Here is a 26,067-nt window from a genome sequence, read left to right as displayed (position 1 = left end):
GATAATATGGATAATATGGAATGTACCGAATGTATCCTTAGATGCTCGCACACTGGCTGGCTTGTAAACACTGGCACACACGGGGCAGTTCAGGCCACACTTGGACACGTCTCGTACGAATCGTATCGAATATCGGGTTTTCGATCGAATGTCGAGGCGAAATTTTTGCGTTAAAATGCATCAAATGTTGGATTTATCAAATGTCGATGATGCCATCGAATGTCGGGGGCCCACTGTAATCAGAAATCGGTAATTTGGCCAATTTCACACAAATTTCAAGAGATGCCAATTTCAAAATAGGGTCCAGAATAAACACTGCAGACATTTCTGGCACTAAACAACATTTTCTCTGTTCATAGTCACGTCTCCAGGCCCCTCTCATACGTATTATGTTTGATTTCCATTCTGAATTTTTATTCAGACAAAAAATAGATTTACAGTTATTCAGACTTCTGCATAATTGCAATACAGTGGACCCCCGAGTTTCTTGAGCCTCGAGCTCCGTGAATTTCGACTTTCGGCAACTTTTTTCATCAAAATAAAGCCTCGTGGTTCATGATTTGCCTTGTGATTCGTTTGTCATATGGAACGCATCAGTGTGGCCAGAATCAGCAGGGCGTACACAAAGCCTCCCACACAACATTCAGGAGCCAGTGTGGCAGTGTTTGTGGGCGAGTGACCATCACTCTAGGTGTTCATACGATACATTTCGTAATAATCCATTGTTTTTTGTGCTTGGAACTGCTAAATAAGCCACCATAGGTCCAAAGAAAGCTCCTAGTGCCAGCCCTTTGGTAAAGAAGGTGAGAAATACAATAGAATTAAAGAAAAAGTTTGTAGAAAAATATGAAAGTGGTGGTGGAGGAGGGTGGTAGTGGGTGTGATGGTAGTAGAGGGTGGTAGTGATGGTGGTAGAGAGTGGTAACAGTTGTGATGGTGGAAGAGGGTGGTAGATATGGTGGTAGAGGGTGGTAGAGATGGTGGTAGACAGTAGTAGTGATGGTGGTAGAGGGTGGTAGTGATGGCAGTAGAGGGTGGTAGTGGTTGTGATGGTGGTAGAGGGTGGTAGTGATGGTGGTAGAGGGTGGTAGTGATTGTTATAGAGGGTAGAGCTGCAAGAGTTCTCTTTATGGAAGGGGATTCCCCTTTACGGAAGGAGATTCCCCTTTATGGAAGGAGATTCCCCTTTATGGAAGAGGATTCCACTTCCAAACAATAGTGTAACTTCTCCATCCTCTCCCCTCCTCCAGTCTTCCATACACCAACGAGTCTTCAATAAAGGTAAGTGTGATGTTATTATTGTTTTATTCTTGATTTCTCATTCTTTTCCGTATGTAAATCTATATTTAATCTACAAAAAAATCATTGTTAATACTTTTGGGTGTCTGGAACACATTAATTGGATTTACATTATTTCTTATGGGGAAAAATGGTTTTAAGTTAGTGAATTCCGACTTTCGGCAGACTCTCTGGAGTGGATTAATCACGAAACTCGGGGGTCCACTGCAATTATATAAACAATGTCAAGCCATTCGTGACTGCATATCAGACTGGCCAGTTGGACACATATTGGACGGTGACATTTGTTCACTCTGCAAAAAATCAAATATTTCTGCTACTTTGACTTCAATTTCAAGGTACTTTTCATAGTGAAACCAATCAAAATCATTTCTGATGATTCACCAGGCCTCCTGGTGGATCAGAGCCTGATTAACCAGGCTGTTACTGCTGGCTGCACACAATCCAACGTACGAGCCACAGCCCGGCTGGTCAGGTAACGACTTGAGGTGCTTGTCCAGTGCCAGCTTGAAGACAGCCAGGGGTCTATTGGTAATCCCCCTTATGTATGCTGGGAGGCAGTTGAACAGTCTTGGCCCCCTGACACTTACTGTATTGTCTCTTAACGTGCTAGTGACACCCCTGCTTTTCATTGGGGGGATGTTGCATCGTCTGCCGAGTCTTTTGCTTTCATTGTGAGTGATTTCCGTATGCAAATTCGGTACTAGTCCCTCTACGATTTTCCATGTGTATATAATCATGTATCTCTCCCGCCTGCATTCCAGGGAGTACAGGTTCAGGAACCTCAAGCGCTCCCAGTAACTGAGGTGTTTTATCTCTGTTATGCGCACCGTGAAGGTTCTCTGTACATTTTCTAGGTCAGCGATTTCACCTGCCTTGAAAGGTGCTGTTAGTGTGCAGCAATATTCCAGCCTAGATAGAACAAGTGACCTGAAGAGTGTCATCATGGGCTTGGCATCTCTAGTTTTGAAGGTTCTCATTATCCATCCTGTCATTTTTCTAGCAGATGCGATTGATACAATGTTATGGTCCTTGAAGGTGAGATCCTCCGACATGATCACTCCCAGGTCTTTGACATTGGTTTTTCACCCTATTTTGTGGCCAGAATTTATTTTGTACTCTGATGAAGTTTTAATTTCCTCATGTTTACCATATCGGAGTAACTGAAATTTCTCATCGTTGAACTTCATATTGTTTTCTGTAGCCCACTGAAAGATTTGGTTGATTTCCACCTGGAGCCTTGTAGTGTGTGCAATGGAAGACACTGTTGTGCAGATTCGGGTGTCATCTACAAAGGAAGATACGGTGCTGTGGTTGACATCCTTGTCTATGTCAGATATGAGGATGAGAAACAAGATGGGAGCAGAACAGAGCTTTTCACCATAGCCGCCTCAGACTTTACTCTGTTGACTACTACTCTTTGTGTTCTGTTTGTGAGGAAATTATAGATCCATCTACCAACTTTTCCTGTTATTCCTTTAGCACGCATTTTGTGCGCTATTACGCCATGGTCACACTTGTCGAAGGCTTTTGCAAAGCCTGTATATATTACATCTGCATTCTTTTTGTCTTCTAGTGCATCTAGGACCTTGTCGTAGTGATCCAGTAGTTGGGACAGACAGGAGCGACCTGCTCTAAACCCATATTGCCCTGGATTGTGTAATTGATGGGTATCTAGATGGGTGGTGATCTTGCTTCTTAGGACCCTTTCAAAGATTTTTATGAAATGGGATGTTAGTGGTATCAGTCTGTAGTTCTTTGCTATTGCTTTGCTGCCCCCTTCATGGAGTGGGGCTATGTCTGTTGCTTTTAGTAACTGTGGGACGACCCCCGTGTCCATGCTCCCTCTCCATAGGATGTTAAAAGCACGTGATAGGGGCTTCTTGCAGTTCTTGATGAACACGGAGTTCCATGAGTCTGGCCCTGGAGCAGAGTGCAGGGGCATGTCATTTATCGCCTGTTCGAAGTCATTTGGCGTCAGGATAACATCAGATAGGCTTGTGTTTACCAAATTCTGTGGGTCTCTCATAAAAAATTCATTTAGATCTTCAACTCTCAATCTGGTTAGCAGCTTGCTAAAAACTGAGTCATATTGGGACTTGAGTAGCTCACTCATTTCCTGCTGTCATCTGTGTAGGACCCATCTTGTTTAAGTAGGGGCCCAATACTGGACGTTGTTCTCGACTTTGATTTGGCATAGGAGAAGAAATACTTTGGGTTTCTTTCTATTTCATTTATGACTTTTAGTTCTTCCAGTGATTCCTGACTCCTATAAGATTCCTTTAGCTTAAGTTCGATGTTTGCTATTTCTCTGACCAGTGTCTCCCTACACATTTCAGATATATTGGCCTCTTTTAGCCGCTCTGTTATTCTTTTCCGTCGCCTGTAAAGGGAGCGCCTGTCTCTTTCTATTTTACATCTACTCCTCCTTTTTCTTAGAGGAATAAGCCTTGTGCATACATCGAGTGCCACCGAGTTAATCTGTTCTAGGCATAAGTTGGGGTCTGTGTTGCTTAGTATATCTTCCCAGCTTATATTATTATTATTATTATTATTATTATTATTATTATTATTAATTGATATCAGCAGACGTCTGATAAGACAGTCACTGAACAAATGATGGAGAATGTATTTTCTTTTTTTCCCCGGGGGTCACCCTACCTTGAATCAAACAGCCACATTGATTTTTTTATTATTATTATTAACACATCGGCCATTTCCCTGCAAGGCAGGGTGAACCAAAAAAGAAGAAACACTTTCATCATCACTCACTCCATCACTGTCTTGCCAGAGGCATGATTATATTTGTTATGTTGGCTGGAAAACAAATCAGCGCAAACTTGACAGAAAATCATGACAAGCGTCGCACACCCACCTCAAAGGAACGGTCGTGTTTGACAGCCCAGATGCAAGCGGCAATGGACACAATGGAGATGAGGATGAGTGGAGCGAAGACTGACACCCAGGCGTGGCGATGATTTTCCAGGTTGTCAGCTGCCAGCACCTCAAACATCAGCAGAAACAAGTGAAGACCCAAAGAGATGAGCAGTGCTCGGTACTGTATGTACGACTGCCCCTCTAACCTACAATAATAATAATAATAATCATAATTTCCATGGGGAAGTGGAAGAAATTCTTCCTGTGTAAGCTATGCATGTCATAAGAGGCAACTAAAATGCCCGGAGCAAAGGGCTAGTAACCCATTCTCCTGTATAAATTACTAATTGTAAAAAGAAAAAAAATAGTTTTTCTTTTTGGGTCACCCTACCTCAGTGGGAGACAGCCAATGCTATAAAACATCATTTTTTTTTATTTTTTATTATTATTATCACACTGGCCGATTCCCACCAAGGCAGGGTGGCCCGAAAAAGAAAAACTTTCACCATCATTCACTCCATCACTGTCTTGCCAGAAGGGTGCTTTATACTACAGTTTTTAAACTGCAACATTAACACCCCTCCTTCAGAGTGCAGGCACTGTACTTCCCATCTCCAGGACTCAAGTCCGGCCTGCCGGTTTCCCTGAATCCCTTCATAAATGTTACTTTGCTCACACTCCAACAGCACGTCAAGTATTAAAAACCATTTGTCTCCATTCACTCCTATCAAACACGCTCACGCATGCCTGCTGGAAGTCCAAGCCCCTCGCACACAAAACCTGCTTTACCCCCTCCCTCCAACCCTTCCTAGGCTGACCCCTACCCCGCCTTCCTTCCACTACAGACTGATACACTCTTGAAGTCATTCTGTTTCGCTCCATTCTCTCTACATGTCCGAACCACCTCAACAACCCTTCCTCAGCCCTCTGGACAACAGTTTTGGTAATCCCGCACCTCCTCCTAACTTCCAAACTACGAATTCTCTGCATTATATTCACACCACACATTGCCCTCAGACATGACATCTCCACTGCCTCCAGCCTTCTTCTCGCTGCAACATTCATCACCCACGCTTCACACCCATATAAGAGCGTTGGTAAAACTATACTCTCATACAATTCCCTCTTTGCCTCCAAGGACAAAGTTCTTTGTCTCCACAGACTCCTAAGTGCACCACTCACTCTTTTTCCCTCATCAATTCTATGATTCACCTCATCTTTCATAGACCCATCCGCTGACACGTCCACTCCCAAATATCTGAATACGTTCACCTCCTCCATACTCTCTCCCTCCAATCTGATATTCAATCTTTCATCATCTAATCTTTTTGTTATCCTCATAACCTTACTCTTTCCTGTATTCACCTTAAATTTTCTTCTTTTGCACACCCTACCAAATTCATCCACCAATCTCTGCAGCTTCTCTTCAGAATCTCCCAAGAGCACAGTGTCATCAGCAAAGAGCAGCTGTGACAACTCCCACTTTGTGTGTGATTCTTTATCTTTTAACTCCACGCCTCTTGCCAAGACCCTCGCATTTACTTCTCTTACAACCCCATCTATAAATATATTAAACAACCACGGTGACATCACACATCCTTGTCTAAGGCCTACTTTTACTGGGAAAAAATTTCCCTCTTTCCTACATACTCTAACTAGAGCCTCACTATCCTCGTAAAAACTCTTCACTGCTTTCAGTAACCTACCTCCTACACCATACACTTGCAACATCTGCCACATTGCCCCCCTATCCACCCTGTCATACGCCTTTTCCAAATCCATAAATGCCACAAAGACCTCTTTAGCCTTATCTAAATACTGTTCACTTATATGTTTCACTGTAAACACCTGGTCCACACACCCCCTACCTTTCCTAAAGCCTCCTTGTTCATCTGCTATCCTATTCTCCGTCTTACTCTTAATTCTTTCAATTATAACTCTACCATACACTTTACCAGGTACACTCAACAGACTTATCCCCCTATAATTTTTGCACTCTCTTTTATCCCCTTTGCCTTTATACAAAGGAACTATGCATGCTCTCTGCCAATCCCTAGGTACCTTACCCTCTTCCATACATTTATTAAATAATTGCACCAACCACTCCAAAACTATATCCCCACCTGGTTTTAACATTTCTATCTTTATCCCATCAATCCCAGCTGCCTTACCCCCTTTCATTTTACCTACTGCCTCACGAACCTCCCCCACACTCACAACTGGCTCTTCCTCACTCCTACAAGATGTTATTCCTCCTTGCCCTATACATGAAATCACAGCTTCCCTATCTTCATCAACATTTAACAATTCCTCAAAATATTCCCTCCATCTTCCCAATACCTCCAACTCTCCATTTAATAACTCTCCTCTCCTATTTTTAACTGACAAATCCATTCGTTCTCTAGGCTTTCTTAACTTGTTAATCTCACTCCAAAACTTTTTCTTATTTTCAACAAAATTTGTTGATAACATCTCACCCACTCTCTCATTTGCTCTCTTTTTACATTGCTTCACCACTCTCTTAACCTCTCTCTTTTTCTCCATATACTCTTCCCTCCTTGCATCACTTCTACTTTGTAAAAACTTCTCATATGCTAACTTTTTCTCCCTTACCACTCTCTTTACATCATCATTCCACCAATTGCTCCTCTTCCCTCCTGCACCCACCTTCCTGTAACCACAAACTTCTGCTGAACACTCTAACACTACATTTTTAAACCTACCCCATACCTCTTCGACCCCATTGCCTATGCTCTCATTAGCCCATCTATCCTCCAATAGCTGTTTATATCTTACCCTAAGTGTCTCCTCTTTTAGTTTATAAACCTTCACCTCTCTCTTCCCTGATGCTTCTATTCTCCTTGTATCCCATCTACCTTTTACTCTCAGTGTAGCTACAACTAGAAAGTGATCTGATATATCTGTGGCCCCTCTATAAACATGTACATCCTGAAGTCTACTCAACAGTCTTTTATCTACCAATACATAATCCAACAAACTACTGTCATTTCGCCCTACATCATATCGTGTATACTTATTTATCCTCTTTTTCTTAAAATATGTATTACCTATAACTAAACCCCTTTCTATACAAAGTTCAATCAAAGGGCTCCCATTATCATTTACACCTGGCACCCCAAACTTACCTACCACACCCTCTCTAAAAGTTTCTCCTACTTTAGCATTCAGGTCCCCTACCACAATTACTCTCTCACTTGGTTCAAAGGCTCCTATACATTCACTTAACATCTCCCAAAATCTCTCTCTCTCCTCTGCATTCCTCTCTTCTCCAGGTGCATACACGCTTATTATGACCCACTTCTCGCATCCAACCTTTACTTTAATCCACATAATTCTTGAATTTACACATTCATATTCTCTTTTCTCCTTCCATAACTGATCATTTAACATTACTTCTACACCTTCCTTTGCTCTAACTCTCTCAGATACTCCAGATTTAATCCCATTTATTTCCCCCCACTGAAACTCTCCTACCCCCTTCAGCTTTGTTTCGCTTAGAGCCAGGACATCCAACTTCTTTTCATTCATAACATCAGCAATCATCTGTTTCTTGTCATCCGCACTACATCCACGCACATTTAAGCATCCCAGTTTTATAAAGTTTTTCTTCTTCTCTTTTTTAGTAAATGTATACAGGAGAAGGGGTTACTAGCCCATTGCTCCCGGCATTTTAGTCGCCTCATACGACACGCATGGCTTACGGAGGAAAGATTCTTTTCCACTTCCCCATGGACAATAGAAGAAATAAAAAGAACAAGAGCTATTTAGAAAAAGGAGAAAAACCTAGATGTATGTATATATATATGCATGTGCGTGTCTGTGAAGTGTGACCAAAGTGTAAGTAGGAGAAGCAAGGTATCCCTGTTATCTAGCGTGTTTATGAGACAGAAAAAGAAACCAGCAATCCATCATAATAATAATAATAATACAGTGGACCCCCGCTTAACGATCACCTCCCAATGCGACCAATTATGTAAGTGTATTTATGTAAGTGCGTTTGTACGTGTATGTTTGGGGGTCGGAAATGGACTAACCTACTTCACAATGTTCCTTATGGGAACAAATTTGGTCAGAACTGGCACCTGAACATACTTCTGGAATGAAAAAACATCGTTAACCGGGGGTCCACTGTAATAATGATAATAATAATAATAATAATAATAATAATAATAATAATAATAATAATAATAATAATAATAATAATAATAATAATAATAATAATAATAATAATAATAAATCACAAAAATTGGTGGGTTTTGAACCCCACTCATTCCCTGATTTGTTTACAAATCATGTTATTGCAATTTCATAACAATATTTATTTTTACAAGAACATAAAATAACTCATATAAATCTTACTGACATCACTGACATACTACATAGAAAGTCCCTGGTTATGTAGAGCATTTATGGCAACTTAGGTTTATCTTCTCCCCAGGATGCCACCCACAACAGTCGACTAACATCCAGGTACCTACTTACTTCAATGTGCATAGGACATATAGGAAAATACTTGTTAGAAAATAGAGTAGTGGATGAGTGGGACAGTCCGCCTAGTAGGGTCACTGAAGGTAAACGTTGGGTAGCTTCAAGTATAGGTTACGTAAATACACGAGTGAGAGGATTTGGATTTGAGTGGATTTATACAATTTGATTTAATAGGGTTATCAAAATTTATTCCTTGGGCAGTGCACTCAGCTCACATACTGAGGTCCAGGGAGGAGGTAGATCTTTTGTATGGCTGGAAACATTAAGATGTGTTTCCATAAGACAAATGATGTCCATGTTCACCAGTAAAATCAATACCTGGGTGTTAGTCAACTGGTGTGGGTTCCATCCTGGGATAAAACTGACCTAATTTGTGGGAAATGCTCAGCATAACAAGTGGTTTTGTATATTGTAGCATGTCAATGATGTCATCTAGGCTTGTACAAGTACTTGTAGAAAATAAAGATATGGATTTTTATTAACATTACAGTGGACCCCCGGATAACGATCAGCTCCCAACTCGACCAATTATGTAAGTTTATTTTTGTAAGTGCTTTTGTAGGTGTATTTTTAGGGGTCTGAAATGGACTAATCTAATTCACAATATTTCTTATGGGAACAAATTCGGTCTATAACGGCACCCAAACAGACTTCTGGATTAAAATAATATCGTTATGCGGGGGTCCACTGTATTATTAACAAACAAGGCTTTACAGCAGTAGCCCAGAACCTAGCCTATTATACAAATGCTTGAACTAAGACAGCCCTTGATAAAAATGAATATCCACTGGGGCTCTTCACTGACCTACGGAAACCATTCAATACAGTAGACCACAATCTCCTGCACCTAAAACTAAACCATTACAGCATCAGAGGACATTCCCTCGGTTACCTAAACTCTTATCTTAACAATAGACACCAGTATGCATGTGCAAATGGAGTTAACTCTACTACCCAGCCTGTAGCTGTCGGAGTGCCCCAGGGTAGTGCCCTAGGCCCACTCCTCTTTCTCATCTACATTAATGATCTCCCCAATGCATCTCAACTCCTTAAACCAGTTCTATTTGCAGACAATACTACTTATGACTACTCTCACTCAAACCCAGCTTTACCTAGACACAATATACACAATGAGCTGCTAAAAATATATACAGCCTCTCCTCACTTAATGATGGAGTTCCATTCCTAAGACCACATCGGTAAACAAATTCGCCGCTAAGTGAGGAGCATACTATGATGGTATACTTAGTTTGTGTCAACCATCTCTGATACTGTTTTAATGTCACCTATGTACCATTTATAACATTTCTGGTATATTTTTAAATGTTTATACAGTAGTGTACTATATATTGTATTAAACAGAACAGACGTATGCATACTGGTCAGAGAGCCCGTCGTAAATACGAGTCATTGGTAAATGAGTACGTTGCTAAGTAAGGAGAGGCTGTACTTGGGTGATGACCAACAAACTCACTCTCAATATAGACAAAATATACTTCATGCTGTTTGGAAACAGAGCCTTAAATATCCAACTTAATACAGTATATAGATAAATGGTTCCCCCATTACAAGACACACTGAGGGTAAATTTCTAGGTCTTCACCTTGATTGTAATTTTAAATTTCATTCCCATGCCCAGCATATATCTAAGAAAATTTCCAAATCAGCAGGCATCCTTTCCAAGATATGGTACCATGCACCCCAAACGACACTCCTTACCCTATACAGTGGACCCCCGGTTATTGGCCATAATCCATTCCAGAAGGTCGGCCAATAACCGAAATGGTCAAAAATTGAATTAATATTTCCCATAAGAATTAATGGAAATACAATTAATTCGTTCCAGACAAAAATATTCACAAAAAAGCAATTTTTTTTACAATTATGTAAGTAGTATTACATACCTTTATTGAAGGCTAATACTGGCTTCTGGAAGATAGGGAGGAGGAAAGAGGGAGGAGTTAGTGTTTGGAAGGGGAATCCCCTCCATGAAGACTTTAGGTAGCAAATCCTTCTCTGGGGTTACTTCTCTTCTTTGTCTTTTCATGCCACTAGGACCAGCTTGAGAGTCACTGGACCCCTGTCTCACAAAATAACTGCCCAGAGTGCTCTGTTTCTGGCATCTCTTTAAGATTTCCCTGAAGTGGGACAGGGTTTTGTCACTAAACATGTTGCAGATATGGCTTGTTTCAGCTTTGTCAGGGTGGTGTTTCTCTATAAAAGCTTGCACCCTGGTCCACATTGTACACACCTCTTTAATCTCTGAAGAAGACACCTCCTTCACTCCCTCTTCCTCCTCCTCTGAACCAAGTTCCTCAGCTACAGTCTGTTGCTGTTCAAGTTGAAGCTCTTGGAACTCTTCAGTGGTAAGCTCTTCAGTGTGGTCCTCCACCAACTCTTCCACATCCTCGCCACTCACCTCCAACTCCAGGGACTTCCCCAGTGCCACAATAGAGTCCACAAGGTTGGCAGGGTCAAGGTCACGGTGAGTCTCAAACCCTTCAAAATCCCTCTCTTGGACACAATCTGGCCACAATTTTCTCCAAGCAGAGTTCAAAGTCCTGGAAATCACTCCCTCCCAAGCCTTACCTATAAGGCTTATGCAATGGAGGATAGTGAAGTGATTCCTCCAGAACTGTCTTCGGGTCAACTGAATGTCCGAGGTCACTTCAAAGCACTTTTGAAATGCTTCTCTTGTGTAGAGTTTTTTGAAGTTAGAAATGACCTGCTGGTCCATGGGGGAGAGGAGTGGTGTTAGGAGGCAAGAACTTCACTTTCATAAAACTGAAGTCCCTAAACACTTGGTGTTCCAAGTCTGGAGGATGTGCAGGAGCACTGTCCAGTAACAGGAGGCACTTGAGTGACAATTTCTTTTCCAGGAGGTATTTTTCACACTTGGGCCAAACACATTATTAACCCACTCTTTGAAAATTTGCCTTGTGATCCATGCCTTATGATTAGCTTTCCACATCACACACAAGCTATTCTTCATGACATTGTTTTTCTTGAATACTCTGGGATTTTCTGAGTGATACACCAGTAAAAGCTTCACTTTGAAATCCCCACTACCATTACCTCACAACAAAAGAGTAAGCCTGTCTTTCATAGGCTTGTGTCCTGGCAGTGCCTTTTCCTCCTGAGTAATGTAGGTCCTGTTTGGCATTTTCTTCCAAAACAAGACTGTTTCGTCACAACTGAAAACTTGTTTTGGTTCGAATCCTTCAGCCTTTATATAGTCCTGGAATTCGTGAACATACTTTTCAGCCGCACATTTGTCAGAACTTGCATCCTCACCATGCCTTACAACACTGTATGCCACTACACTTAAATGTATCAAACCATCCTTTACTGGCCCTAAATTCACAAACTGCAGCACTTGTTCCAGACATTTTCTTTGCAAGATCCTCACGCGCCTGCTTTGCCTTCTCACAAATGATTGACTCCACTACACTCTCTCCCACTAATTCTTTTTCCTTAAGCCACAATAATAATAACTTTCCCATCTCTTCCATTATTGGTGGCCTTTGTTTAGTTAGAAAAGTTACTCCTTTTGTAACATTAGCATCTTTGATTTGTTCTTTCTTTGCCAGGATGGATGTAATTGTTGATTTATTCTTGCTGTACATCCTGGCAAGTTCCATCACCCTCATACCACTCTCAAACTTTTCTATCACTACACGCTTAAATTCCATGGTGTTTCTCACCATGGAATTTGAGCCATGGGTACTTATTTCACAGTTGCACTGCAAAAAAAAAAAAAAAACTAAAAACAATGGAAAACAAGTGAAATGTTTGGATGTATGAGCAGAAGCTTCCTCAGCCACCAAGAGACAAAGCCAAACTGATGCACAAGGATGGATGCATCCCAAACGGCTGATAATCGAATTAACGGCCGATAACAGGGTGCTGAAAAACCGGCCAATAACCGAGCTGGTTGGTAACAACTGGCCGATAACCGAGCTGGTTGGTAACAACTGGCCAATAACCGAGCTGGTTGGTAACAACTGGCCAATAACCGAGCTGGTTGGTAACAACTGGCCAATAACCGAGCTGGTTGGTAACAACTGGCCGATAACCGGGGGTCCACTGTATTATATTATATGACCTCAAGTCTATTAAAACATCTGCCGATCCTTAAAATATTACTGCTTGAACCATTAATTGTAATATTGTTTTTATTATGTACAACTTAAGAATACAGTGGACCCCCGGTTAACGATATTTTTTCACTCCAGAAGTATGTTCAGGTGCCAGTACTGACCGAATTTATTCCCATAAGGAATATTGTGAAGTAGATTAGTCCATTTCAGACCCCCAAACATACACGTACAAACGCACTTACATAAATACACTTACATAATTGGTCGCATTCGGAGGTAATCGTTATGCGGGGGTCCACTGTATTCTCATAAACCTCAACCTTGACTACCTCACATTAGTATTAAGATAAAATCAAGATTTATTAAAAAGTTAACCATTATTATCTACTCAAGACTTAAGTAGTTATTATGTACTAGGATAAGTCTGTCCAAAATGCCTCAGCATGTTAGTATCTTTCTTTGTACAGTGGAATCTCAAATTTCGAACGTATAACTTATCGAACTCTTCGAAAATTTATCACTTTTTTCGAACCAACTTTGTCCCTATTATCGAATTCGCCCCTATTTTCGAACCACTGGGTACCGGACCTGTCTGCCAGCCTGCTCTGTCTGCGTCCCAATGCAGGCGCCATGAGCCAGTCTGATGCTTTAGTGAACACTAACCTGCACTCTCATTCAAACATTTTACGGTTAATTCACTGTGTTTAGTGCTTGTGGGACTGTGAAATATGCTACCATGGGCCCAAAGAAACTTGCTAGTGGTACCCCTGTGGTAAAGAAAGTGAGAAACACCATAGATGTGAAGAAGGAAATAATACAGAAGTATGTGAGTGGTCTGAAACTTGTTGAGCTTGCCAGGATGTATGGGAAAAACAAGTCGACCATCGCTTCTATCCTTTGCTACCTAAAGTCCTTATGGAGGGAGATTCCCCTTCCAAACACTAACCCCAACTCCCTCTCTCCTCCTCCTTATCTACCAGATACCATCACCAATCTTCAGTAGAGGTAAGTAAAAATGTTATTTTATATGTTTATTTAAATTTATTAATACATAATTGAACACTATATTTGTTGTGTGTATGTAAAGCTATAATTAATCTCTATAAAATGTATTTTTTTGTGAATACTTTTGGGTTTCTGGAACGGATTAATTGTATTTCCATTATTTCTTATGGGAAATATTGCTTTGCTTTTCAAACTTTTCGAATTTAGAACTAACTCCACTGTACTTAACCCTTAAACTGTCCAAACGTAGATCTACGTTCACTGGCGTAGCGCTCTGAACGTAGATCCACGTTTTTTTACATGCTTTCTTATGGAGAAAATCAAAGTCAGAGCACTACACCTGAAAACATAGATCTACGTTTGGACAGTTCAAGGGTTAACAAATCAAAATTGTAATTACACATTGTAGCCTTAGCAAAGAAATAAGATCTTTAATCTTTTTTTTTTAATCTTTTTATCCTGTTGTATAAGCAGGGCCCTACAACAGCTCAGAACCTAACCTACTGTATAAACAGGGCCCTACAGTAGCTCGGAACTTAACCTGCTGTATGAGTGGGGCCCTACAGTAGCCCAGAACCTACCCTGTTGTATAAGCGGGGCCCCTACAGTAGCCCGGAACCTAACTTGCTGAATAAGTGGGGCCCTACAGTAGCCCGGAACATAACCTGTTGAATATGGGGGGCCCTACAGTAGCCCAGAACCTAGCCAGTTGAATAACCAAGCCCTAAAGTAGCCCAGAACCCAACCTGCTGAATAAGCAGGGTCCTACAGTAGCCCAGAACCTTACCTGTTGAATAAGCGCAGCCCTAGAGTAGCCTGTTACCTAAGCTGTTGAATAAGCGGGGCCCTACAGTACCCCAGAACCTTACCTGCAGAATAAGTGGGGCCCTACAGTAGCCCAGATATTCTCAAATGAAATCATCATTACATTCAAGAAAAGCACTAAACCTACAGGGGTCAATCAGGAAGTACACCAGAATCGAAGAAGGTGCCTGACCACCAGCATAAGTTTCCTTAGGCAGAGCTAATGTATCTGGTACATGTATTATACAGTGCCAACAAAGGATTATCATGTACGTGCCTTAAAGTTCTGAAAATATCACAGGTTATACCATCCTCTCCAGGAGCAGTTGATTGACGTTTTGTTAATGTATTATCTAATTCATACTCAGCCACACATAAGTACAATTATCATACATAGTAATACATGCAAAATAACCACTGTGAAAAAGTGGTGAATTTCCAAACGCTTCCATGATTTCTCACATCACGAAAACACTTGGAAATTCACCATTTTTTTTTCACAGTGGTTATTTTGTATAGTATTGTGATATCACCTGTTTACTGTGATCTTATTACATATGTGTAAATTACCTACCAGGATAACCCAAAAAAGTTACACGCAGTCACTTATTACATAAAATATTTTCCGTAATCCATTATAATTATCATTATCATCATCATAATTGCCATTATTATTATTATTATTATTATTATTATTATTATTATTATTATTATTATTATTGAAACAGTACAAAAATAACCCATATATAGGAGAAACTAATGACAACATTTTAGACCAGCTTTGACCATTAGTCACTAATTAATGCTCCAAGTCGGACTGAAAAGTCATTGTAAATTTATTTTTCTTATGTGTGGGTTATTTGTGTATTATAATCATTATCATTACTATTACTATTACCTGTAGTGAGGATTCTTCCACCACACAATATTACCGATGAGCGCCCCCACCACCACCAGCGCCTTCCACACCCATATAGGTGAGAACACCAGCCAGTAACTCCAGTCCAGTTCATCGTCCAGACGCAGCGCCAGCAGTGCAGTGAAGGTGGCCAGGCACACCCACACGATGAACTTCCTGCAAGGCTCAGAATTGTCACATCTTCAGATAGTGGTCAACTAGCAGGAGGTATTGCTATCTACTACTAGTATGAACACACTGGGGACCTCCTGAATTGTGTTCATAGCAGGAAATCTTCAACTTATGAACACACTGGGAGCCTTCTGTGTTGTGTATAATAAGGTCCCCAATGTGATCATAAGTTGAAGACTTCCTGTATTATGAATATTATATACAATTCAGGAGGACCCCAATATGTTCAAAAGTTGGGGACTTACTATGATGAATTAGAAAGTTAGGAAGAGAGATGTGAAGCAGTGTAGTTCTAGACTTGAGAGAAGATGGTTGCCAGTCATTCTTAAGTAGGAATAATGGCCGTTTGAATTTTCAAAAATTCTTTAGGAAAACTAAAAGTTACAGCAATGGTCACATAAGTAAAAATGTCTTATAAAAGGCCAATCTATACCATACTAGAAGCACATCCAAATTCCCCAATTTTAATGACAAACATAAAATGGACAAAGGTTTGTGTTTCACAACTTACCCAGGATTAAAGTCACGAAACATTGATTGTAGATTCATTTCTCACTTGCGCATCATTTTCCCATCACTTCCCGGTCTCAGAGTGTTTATAACATCGTCTCTCATTTTTTCGGGAATTCCATTTTCCTGTGGCGTCAATAATGTCGTTGTATCTGCGACACACTTGGTCTTTACAAAGGGACTACCACAGCAAGTTCATTCATGATAACTGTGCTCTCTCACCTGAGCTAATACCACTTGCATAAATGAATGCTTTCTTTTGAAGTGTTCTAAGAATGTTTTCCTAAAATGTGGTACTTAAGTTTAATTTGTAAGGTTCTATATCAACTCTCTTTAAGGCAGAAAATTTTCTCACTGTCTCTCTCACTGATAAACTCAGCAATTCACTTAATGATCACACAACAAAACAAACATTCTTATTAACTAAAGTAAGTTCACAAGATTAGAAAACTTCCATGGAGTAAAAATTCTATACATACACATATGTACATGTACACCTACCATCCGACTTACGACCGAGTTCGGTTCTGAGAAACCGGTCGTAAGTCGAAATGGTCGTAAGTCGAAATGGTTGTAAGTCGAACTTTACTACTGAATATCAACAAGACATTTTTGTAATGAATTTATTTTATTGTTTTATTTTGGTATTTCATGTTTTACTTTACTTTTTATGCTGTTAGTACTGTATTTTATACTGTAAGGTTTAGGATAAACACTGTGTACAACACAAATAGTTGTTTATTTCCCAGAAATTTGGCATAAAAAACACAGTCGTAAGTCGAGTGGTCGTAAGTCGAGCAGGTCGTAAGTCGGCTGGTAGGTGTATATGAATTTTCTGTAAGTTCATATGAGACATTAATTTAAATAAGTTAGTTTTAAGTTTGCCCAAAATGCTTTGCATATAAAGGGGCTTTTGGCATGTACACCCAACTATTATATTCCTTTGTAAAACATGTACGTATAATGTTGAAATAAAATATTATGATTATTATTATTATTAACCACCTCAGCCCAGTAGGGACACAGTATGCCTCTCCACTCCCTTCACAAACAGCAGCAACCCCAATTTGAGGTAAGAAATGTTATTTCTGTTGCATTTATAGCAATAGAAAAAACATAATACATAATAACTATGAACACAAATTTACATTATCATTTTTAGTTTTGTAAGATTTCTAGACTTACAAAATAATTGTTTGGCTTTTTTGAGGGCCCCAGGAACGTAACCCTATTTTTCCTATAAATTCTTCAGTTCCTTTAACACGGATTTGTCATGCACTGCTTTTTCGTGAACGTAACTACCATGGCAATTACAGCTTTTGTAAATACAATTAAAACAGAGCATCAGAAATTGAATACCACCTGAAAAAGCCTTCATAATAACTGCTATTCGATTTTGCATGGACTGTTAATCGCATTTGCAAAAAATCACACCATGGACAGGTCCCTCGTAACACAGATTTACGTAGCGTACAGATACTCCTCATTTAACGACCCAACTATTTAACCCTTAAACTGTCCAAACAGATCTTCATTCACATGCGTAGTGCTCCAAAAGTAGATCTACGTTTTTTACATATTTTCATATACAGTGGACCCCCGGTTAACGATATTTTTTCACTCCAGAAGTATGTTCAGGTGCCAGTACTGACCGAATTTGTTCCCATAAGGAATATTGTGAAGTAGATTAGTCCATTTCAGACCCCCAAACATACACGTACAAACGCACTTACATAAATACACTTACATAATTGGTCACATTCGGAGGTAATCGTTATGCAGGGGTCCACTGTATAACAAAAAAAAAAGGTAGATGAAAGTTTTTTACACGTTTTCAAATGTAAAAAAAAAAAAAGAAGATATACGCTTTTTTTACAAACTTTCAAATGCTGAAAAAACATAGATCTATGTTTGGACAGTTTAAGGGTTAACAACCACTCTGAGTTATGGCCTACTCTCCAACCAGTGTACAGCCTCTCCTTACTTAACAACGGAGTTCCGTTCCTAAGACCACATCGGTAAACGAATTCATCACTAAGTGAGGAGCATACTATAATGGTTTGTGTCGACCATCTTTGATATTGTTTTAACGCCACCTTTGTATCATTTATAACATTTTTAAATGTTTATACAGCAGTGTACTGTATATTGTAATAAACAGAATTTAGGAAATCAGCTCTAATATACATTATTTAGGTATGCATACTGGCCAGAGCGCCCATTGTAAGTCTGAGTTGTTGCTAAACGTGGAGAGGCTGTACTGTATATTTTACAATCTTTCTTGCCTTTTAATGCCTAGTTCTATTTTTAATACACTAAAAACGTTATAAATGGTACAAATGTGACCCTAAAACAATATGTAAAGATGACTGACATAAACCTACTACCAGAAGAGTAAGCTTGAAATATCAGAAAGGGTCAGCTCCAAGCTTAATGGCCAATTCACTTACCAACCTATACTTAAGAACCTAACTCGGTTGTTAAGTGAGGAGTACCTGTACTTTCATTAAAATGCTAATTGTAATTAAGTGCCAAAATTATTAGTATGTGACTCCAGCCTGTGTTTAATGCAGCCAAGTGTGCAAAAAATTTCATTTGGGTTGGTTCCCACACAGAAAATTCTCCTCCGCTTCGTGAAGGAAAATTCTCCTCCACCTTGTGAAGAAAAATAATCCTCCGCTTCACGAAGGAAAATTCTCATCCGCTTTGTGAAGGAAAATTCACCTCCGCTTCGTGAAGGAAAATTCCCCTTCATGTGTAGGCCTCTCCACTGCTTTAGGGAGACCTACCTTCATTACCCCACCCCCCCATTTACACCTATAGACCACCCACGTGATCAGTTTGTGCATACGTCTCTCTCTCTCTCTCTCTCAAGGCCCCCAATGGAAATAAGTCAAGTACCCAAATGGTAATAAGTCAAGGATCCCCAATATTGGGAAATATATCACTGACTTTTCTGGGCTGTCCTGGTGGGAAATTTACACTATGTTATTATGCAATACAAGAAAACAAGTGATATCAGAACATGCAAAACAACCACTGTGAAAAATTAGTGTAGCTGTACCTAAATAAACTTACTGATGATGGTTTCACGACTTGAAAAGACCCCATAATGTTCATCAGTAACTAACACCCAGGTACCTATTTACTGCTAGGTGAACAGTGACAGTAGGTGTACGGTAACTAACACCCAGGTACCTACTTACTGCTAGGTGAACAGTGACAGTAGGTGTAAGGTAACTAACACCCAGGTACCTGCTTACTGCTAGGTGAACAGTGACAGCAGGTGTAAGGTGACTAACACCTATGTACCTACATACTGCTAGGTGAAGAGTGACAGCAGGTGTAAGGTAACTAACACCTAGGTACCTATTTACTGCTAGGTGAACAGTGACAGCAGGTGTAAGGTAACTAACACCCAGGTACCTACTTACTGCTAGGTGAACAGTGACAGCAGGTGTAAGGTAACTAACACCCAGGTACCTACTTACTGCTAGGTGAACAGTGACAGCAGGTGTAAGGTGACTAACACCCAGGTACCTACTTACTGCTAGGTGAACAGTGACAGCAGGTGTAAGGTAACTAACACCCAGGTACCTACTTACTGCTAGGTGAACAGTGACAGTAGGTGTAAGGTAACTAACACCTAGGTACCTACTTACTGCTAGGTGAACAGTGACAGCAGGTGTAAGGTAACTAACACCCAGGTACCTACTTACTGCTAGGTGAACAGTGACAGCAGGTGTAAGGAAACTAACACCCAGGTACCTACTTACTGCTAGGTGAACAGTGACAGCAGGTGTAAGGTAACTAACACCCAGGTACCTACTTACTGCTAGGTGAACAGTGACAGCAGGTGTAAGGTAACTAACACCCAGGTACCTACTTACTGCTGGGTGAACAGTGACAGCAGGTGAAAGGTAACTAACACCCAGGTACCTACTTACTGCTAGGTGAACAGTGACAGCAGGTGTAAGGTAACTAACACCCAGGTACCTACTTACTGTTGGGTGAACAGTGACAGCAGGTGTAAGGTAACTAACACCCAGGTACCTACTTACTGCTAGGTGAACAGTGACAGCAGGTGTAAGGTAACTAACACCCAGGTACCTACTTACTGCTAGGTGAACAGTGACAGCAGGTGTAAGGTAACTAACACCCAGGTACCTACTTACTGCTGGGTGAACAGTGACAGCAGGTGTAAGGTAAATAACACCCAGGTACCCACTTACTGCTAGGTGAACAGTGACAGCAGGTGTAAGGTAACTAACACCCAGGTACCTACTTACTGCTGGGTGAACAGTGACAGCAGGTGTAAGGTAACTAACACCCAGGTACCTACTTGCTGCTAGGTGAACAGTGACAGCAGGTGTAAGGTAACTAACACCCAGGTACCTACTTACTCCTAGGTGAAGAGTGACAGCAGGTGTAAGGTAACTAACACCCAGGTACCTACTTACTGCAAGGTGAACAGTGACAGCAGGTGTAAGGTAACTAACACCCAGGTACCTACTTACTGCTAGGTGAACAGTGACAGCAGGTGTAAGGTAACTAACACCCAGGTACCTACTTACTGCTAGGTGAACAGTGACAGCAGGTGTAAGGTAACTAACACCCAGGTACCTACTTACTGCTAGGTGAACAGTGACAGCAGGTGTAAGGTAACTAACACCCAGGTACCTACTTACTGCTAGGTGAACAGTGACAGTAGGTGTAAGGTAACTAACACCTAGGTACCTACTTACTGCTAGGTGAACAGTGACAGCAGGTGTAAGGTAACTAACACCCAGGTACCTACTTACTGCTAGGTGAACAGTGACAGCAGGTGTAAGGTAACTAACACCCAGGTACCTACTTACTGCTAGGTGAACAGTGACAGCAGGTGTAAGGTAACTAACACCCAGGTACCTACTTACTGCTAGGTGAACAGTGGCAGTAGGTGTAAGGTAACTAACACCTAGGTACCTACTTACTGCTAGGTGAACAGTGACAGCAGGTGTAAGGTAACTAACACCCAGGTACCTACTTACTGCTAGGTGAACAGTGACAGCAGGTGTAAGGTAACTAACACCCAGGTACCTACTTACTGCTAGGTGAACAGTGACAGCAGGTGTAAGGTAACTAACACCCAGGTACCTACTTACTGCTAGGTGAACAGTGACAGCAGGTGTAAGGTAACTAACACCCAGGTACCTACTTACTGCTGGGTGAACAGTGACAGCAGGTGTAAGGTGACTAACACCCAGGTACCTACTTACTGCTAGGTGAACAGTGACAGCAGGTGTAAGGTAACTAACACCCAGGTACCTACTTACTGCTAGGTGAACAGTGACAGCAGGTGTAAGGTGACTAACACCCAGGTACCTACTTACTGCCAGGTGAACAGTGACAGCAGGTGTAAGGTGACTAACACCCAGGTACCTACTTACTGCTAGGTGAACAGTGACAGGTGTAAGGGATCTATGCCTTTATGCCTGAGGGCTCTTGATCCAAGGAACCACATTCTCCTTGGATCAAACCTAATTACCTCCCATTCCTGTAAACGCTGTTACCCCTACGGGTTTAGAGCTTCCCCATAATTAAAATAAGCCTCCAGGTTACAATGGAAAGACCCGGGATCAATCCTGGGAGGGTCAATCCTGTTCCTTGGATCAAGAGTCATTACAGGCATAGAGGTCAGTGTTAGGTGTAAAGCAGCTCCACTTCCTCGGATCAGGAGCCCTAACCTTGAGGGGAAGCACCTATAAAGTCACCTAATTAACACATTGAAGGGTAAATCCGATTCCTTGGATCAAGAGCTCTTCGTTGGTTTCTAGACACCTCCCTAGAAAGGGTAACAGATCCACTTCCTCGGATCAGGAGACACCAGCTACGGAAGCACCTACGTAGGAACACCTAATTAACGCAGTTCCTTGGATCAAGAGCCTCTCACAGGCATCAAATCACCTCCCTAGATGAATTAAACCACCTCCACTTCCTCGGATCAGAAGCCTTTCACCAGGGAAGCACATAACGAGCAGCGTCACCAATTAACGCCTAATTTACCCAACCTACACCTAATTTCCCTTATTTGTGACACTGGTCTTAGCAACACTCACATATTAGGACCACATAAAGTGTATATTACATAATACTTGACCTCAGGTAGAACAATAAAGTCGAAATTAAGTCAAACAACACGAGAGTCTGACCTTAAGAGCAAAACACAAACAAAACCCAGCTGATCCAGCAGCCAGGGAGCACTAATATAAAGTTTACTAGTACTACTAGTACTAGTAGTACTGGTACTAGTAGTACTAGTAGTAGTATTATTATTAGTATTAGTTGATCCAGCAGCCAGGGAGCACTAATATAAAGTTTACTACTAGTACTACTAGTAGTAGTACTAGTAGTACTGGTACTAGTAGTAGTACTAGTAGTACTGGTACTAGTAGTAGTACTAGTAGTACTGGTACTAGTAGTAGTACTAGTAGTGTTATTATTATTATTATCACTGATGGTTGATCCAGCAGCCAGGGAGCACTAATATAAAGTTTACTAGTAGTACTGGTACTAGTAGTAGTACTAGTAGTACTGGTACTAGTAGTAGTACTAGTAGTACTGGTACTAGTAGTAGTACTAGTAGTACTGGTACTAGTAGTAGTACTAGTAGTACTGGTACTAGTAGTAGTACTAGTAGTGTTATTATTATTATTATTATCACTGATGGTTGATCCAGCAGCCAGGGAGCACTAATATAAAGTTTACTATTATTATTATTATTATTATTATTATTATTATTATTATTATTATTATTATTATTATTATTATTATTATTATTATTATTATTATTATCATTATCATTATTATCATTATTATTATTAAGAGGTGATCCAGCCAGCCAGGGAGTAGTAAGATAGTAATAAGCAGTAAGATAGTAATAAGTAGTAAGATAGTAATAAGTAGTAAGATAGTAATAAGTAGTAAGATAGTAATAAGTAGTAAGATAGTAATAAGTAGTAAGATAGTAATAAGTAGTAAGATAGCTGGAGAGAGGAAACAGAGAAGCAAGAGACTACATAATAGGAACACTTAATTCTAGTGGACCCAAGGTGGTAATTGCAGTGATGTATGACCCACCACAGAACAGCAGGAGGCCAAGACAAGAATATGATGAAACAGAGCAATGATTGACACACTGGCTGAAGTGGCCAGAAGGGCCCATATGGGCAGAGCAAAGCTACTGGTTCTGGGTGACTTCAACCACAATGAAATCGACTAGGAGAATCTGGAGTCACATGAGGGCTGGCACTGGAAAACTTCATGCATCAGCACGTTAGGGACACTACCAGAGAGAGAGAAGACGAACCAGCAAGACTGGACGTAGTATTCACCTTAAGTAGTGCAGATATTGAAGACATCACATATAAAAGGTCACTCACAGCTAGTGATCACGTGGTTCTGAATTTCAAATACATAGTAGAGTTACTAGTTGAGAGGGAAGCAGGAAAGGCAGAGTAGAGGAAGCCAAACTACAAGAGAAGGGGCTACACGGGCTTGAAGAATTTCCTCCATGAGGTTCAGTGGGACAGAGAACTGGCAGGGAAATCAGTAAATAAGATGATGGATTGTGTGACAACAATATGCAAGGCAGCAGAGGAGAGGTTTGTACCCAAGGGTAACAGGAATAATGAGAAAGCCGGGACAAGCCCTTCGTTCACCCAGAGGTGTAGAGAGGCCAAAACTAGTGAATGGAATATGTATAGGAGGAAAAGGACCCAAAAGAATGAGAGTAGTCGAAGAGATAGAAATGAATATGCACAGGTATGGAGGGAAGCCCAACAACAATACGAAAATGACATAGCAGAGAAAGCTAGGTCTCACCCAAAGCTGTTGTGCAGTCACATCAGGAGGGAAAAACAGTCAAGGACCAGGTAATCAGGTTGAGGAAAGAAGGAGGCGAGATCACAAGAAATGACCGAGAGGTGAAGACAGTGGAGACAGAAAGGACTCCTGAAACACGGAGAGGTGGGGTACACCACCCAGTGCTAGACACAATACATACAACCAAGGAAGAGGTGAGGAGGCTGCTAAGTGAACTAGATTCCTCAAAGGCGATTGGGCCAGATAACATCTCTCTGTGGGTCCTGACAGAGGGAGCAGAGGAGCTCTGTGTACCACTAACAACAATCAACACATCTATCGAAACATTGCAGCTCCTTGAGCTATGGAAGACAGCAAATGTAGTCCTAGTTTTTAAAAAGAGACAGACATGCACCACTAACCTACAGACCAGTATCACTGACAAGCATAGTAAGTAAAGTCATGGAGAAGATTATCAGGAGAAGAGCGATGGAGCACAGAAAGAAATGAGCTAAGCAATGACAACCAGCATGGATTCAGGGACGGGAAAATCTGCATCACAAACCCACTGTAGTTCTTAGACAAGGTGACAGCAGTAAGACAAGAGAAAGAGGGGTGGGTAGACTGCATTTTCTTTGACTGCAAAAAGGATTTTGACATAGTTCCACACAAGAGATAGCGCAAAAGCTGAAAGACCAGGCAGGTATAAAAGGGAAGGCACTGTAATGGATAAAAAAATACCTGACAAGAAGGCAGCAGCAAATCATGGTATGTGACGAGGTTTCAGAGAGGGTGCCTGTGATGAGCGGGGTTCCACAGGGGTCAGTCCTAGGGCTGGTGCTGTTTCTGGTATATGTTGTGAATAACATGATGGAAGGAATAGACTCAGAAGTGTCTCTGTTTGCACACGATGCCAAGTTAATGAGGAGAATTCAATCGGAGGAGGACCAGGCAAGACTACTGGAACTGGACAGGCTGCAGGCCTGCTCCAGCAAATGGCCCAAATGGAAATAAAGGACCCCAGTGGAAATAAGTCACTCTGTCTGACTTTTTTGGGTTATCCCAGGTTCTTTACACATATGCTGCTATGTATGATAATCTATATAACTGTATTTGTGTATACCTGAAAAAACTTACTCCTGGAGTTCAACCCCACCCAGTTCAAAGTCATGAAGATCGGGGAAGGACAAAGAAGGCCGCATACAGAATACAGTCTAGGGGGCCAAAGGCTACAAACCTCATTCAAGGAAAAGGATCTTGGGGTGAGTATAATGCTAAACATATCTCCTGAGGTGCACATCAACCAAATAACTGTTGCGGCATACGAGCGACTAGCAAACCTAAGAACAGCATTCCGACATCTCAGTAAGAAGTCGATCAGGACTCTGTACACCGTGTACATCAGGCTCATATTGGAGTACGCAGAACCAGTTTGGAACCCACACTGGCCAAGCACGTCAGGAAATTAGAGGAAGTACAAAGGTTTGCAACGAGACTAGTCCCGGAGTAAAGAGGCAGAGGAGAGATTAAGGGAAATTAACCTGACGAGACTGGAGAACAGGAGGGACAGGGGAGACATGATAACAACATAAAATACTGAGAGGGATCGACAAGGTGGACAGAGGCAGAATGTTCCAGAGATGGGACACAGTAACAAGGGGTCACAGGTGGAAGCTGAAGACTCAGATGAATCAAAGGAATGTTAGGAAGTATTTCTTCAGTCGAAGATCGATACCATGCCCAGCCTTTCTAGGGTAGGGTAGGTGCCTGAGCCCGAGCCTTTAGCTCATAAGACTGTCATTTCCATTTGTCCCCATGGGGCGGGGATGGTAGACCAGAGAGGCCTAGCTTGTGGCTAGGCCTGGGGACAGTTGGTCCCAAAGATGAGGAGGTGCTTGTGCTTCCTCCCATGGGAGACTTAGGTCTCAGACACTCCCTAGAGAGGGAGCCAAGGCCGGGCCACCACTTGGAAAAGGCCCGGGCTGGGAGAATACCTGGAGTTTACCTAGAGAGAGTTCCGGGGGTCAACGC

General features: G+C 41.2%; 1 protein-coding gene across 11 annotated transcripts in view; it reads right to left on the bottom strand.

Moving 5' to 3' along the window:
• LOC128697254 (transmembrane protein 185A) overlaps positions 1-22,500 on the bottom strand; it is a 107,695-nt gene extending 85,195 nt beyond the window's left edge. The window contains exons 1-4 of one of the 11 annotated variants that reach the window (XM_070104193.1): positions 22,386-22,500; positions 16,196-16,477; positions 15,493-15,669; positions 4,175-4,382 (exon numbers count right to left, since the gene is read on the bottom strand). In XM_070104193.1, the coding sequence (XP_069960294.1) occupies positions 4,175-4,382; positions 15,493-15,669; positions 16,196-16,233 (423 nt within the window). In that variant the 5' untranslated portion in view covers positions 16,234-16,477; positions 22,386-22,500. Of the gene's footprint in view, positions 1-4,174; positions 4,383-15,492; positions 15,670-16,195; positions 16,618-22,292 lie in introns of all 11 variants that reach the window. The other 10 variants (XM_070104188.1, XM_070104190.1, XM_070104191.1 and 7 more) reach the window with 10 other exon arrangements.
• Positions 22,501-26,067: the final 3,567 nt, after the last annotated feature.

Source organism: Cherax quadricarinatus, chromosome 89 (genome assembly GCF_038502225.1).
Source record: "Cherax quadricarinatus isolate ZL_2023a chromosome 89, ASM3850222v1, whole genome shotgun sequence".
NCBI classification, from domain to species: domain Eukaryota; kingdom Metazoa; phylum Arthropoda; class Malacostraca; order Decapoda; family Parastacidae; genus Cherax; species Cherax quadricarinatus.
The sequence above is the reverse complement of the archived record's forward strand: the minus strand, read 5'-3'. Positions and strand labels throughout refer to the sequence as shown.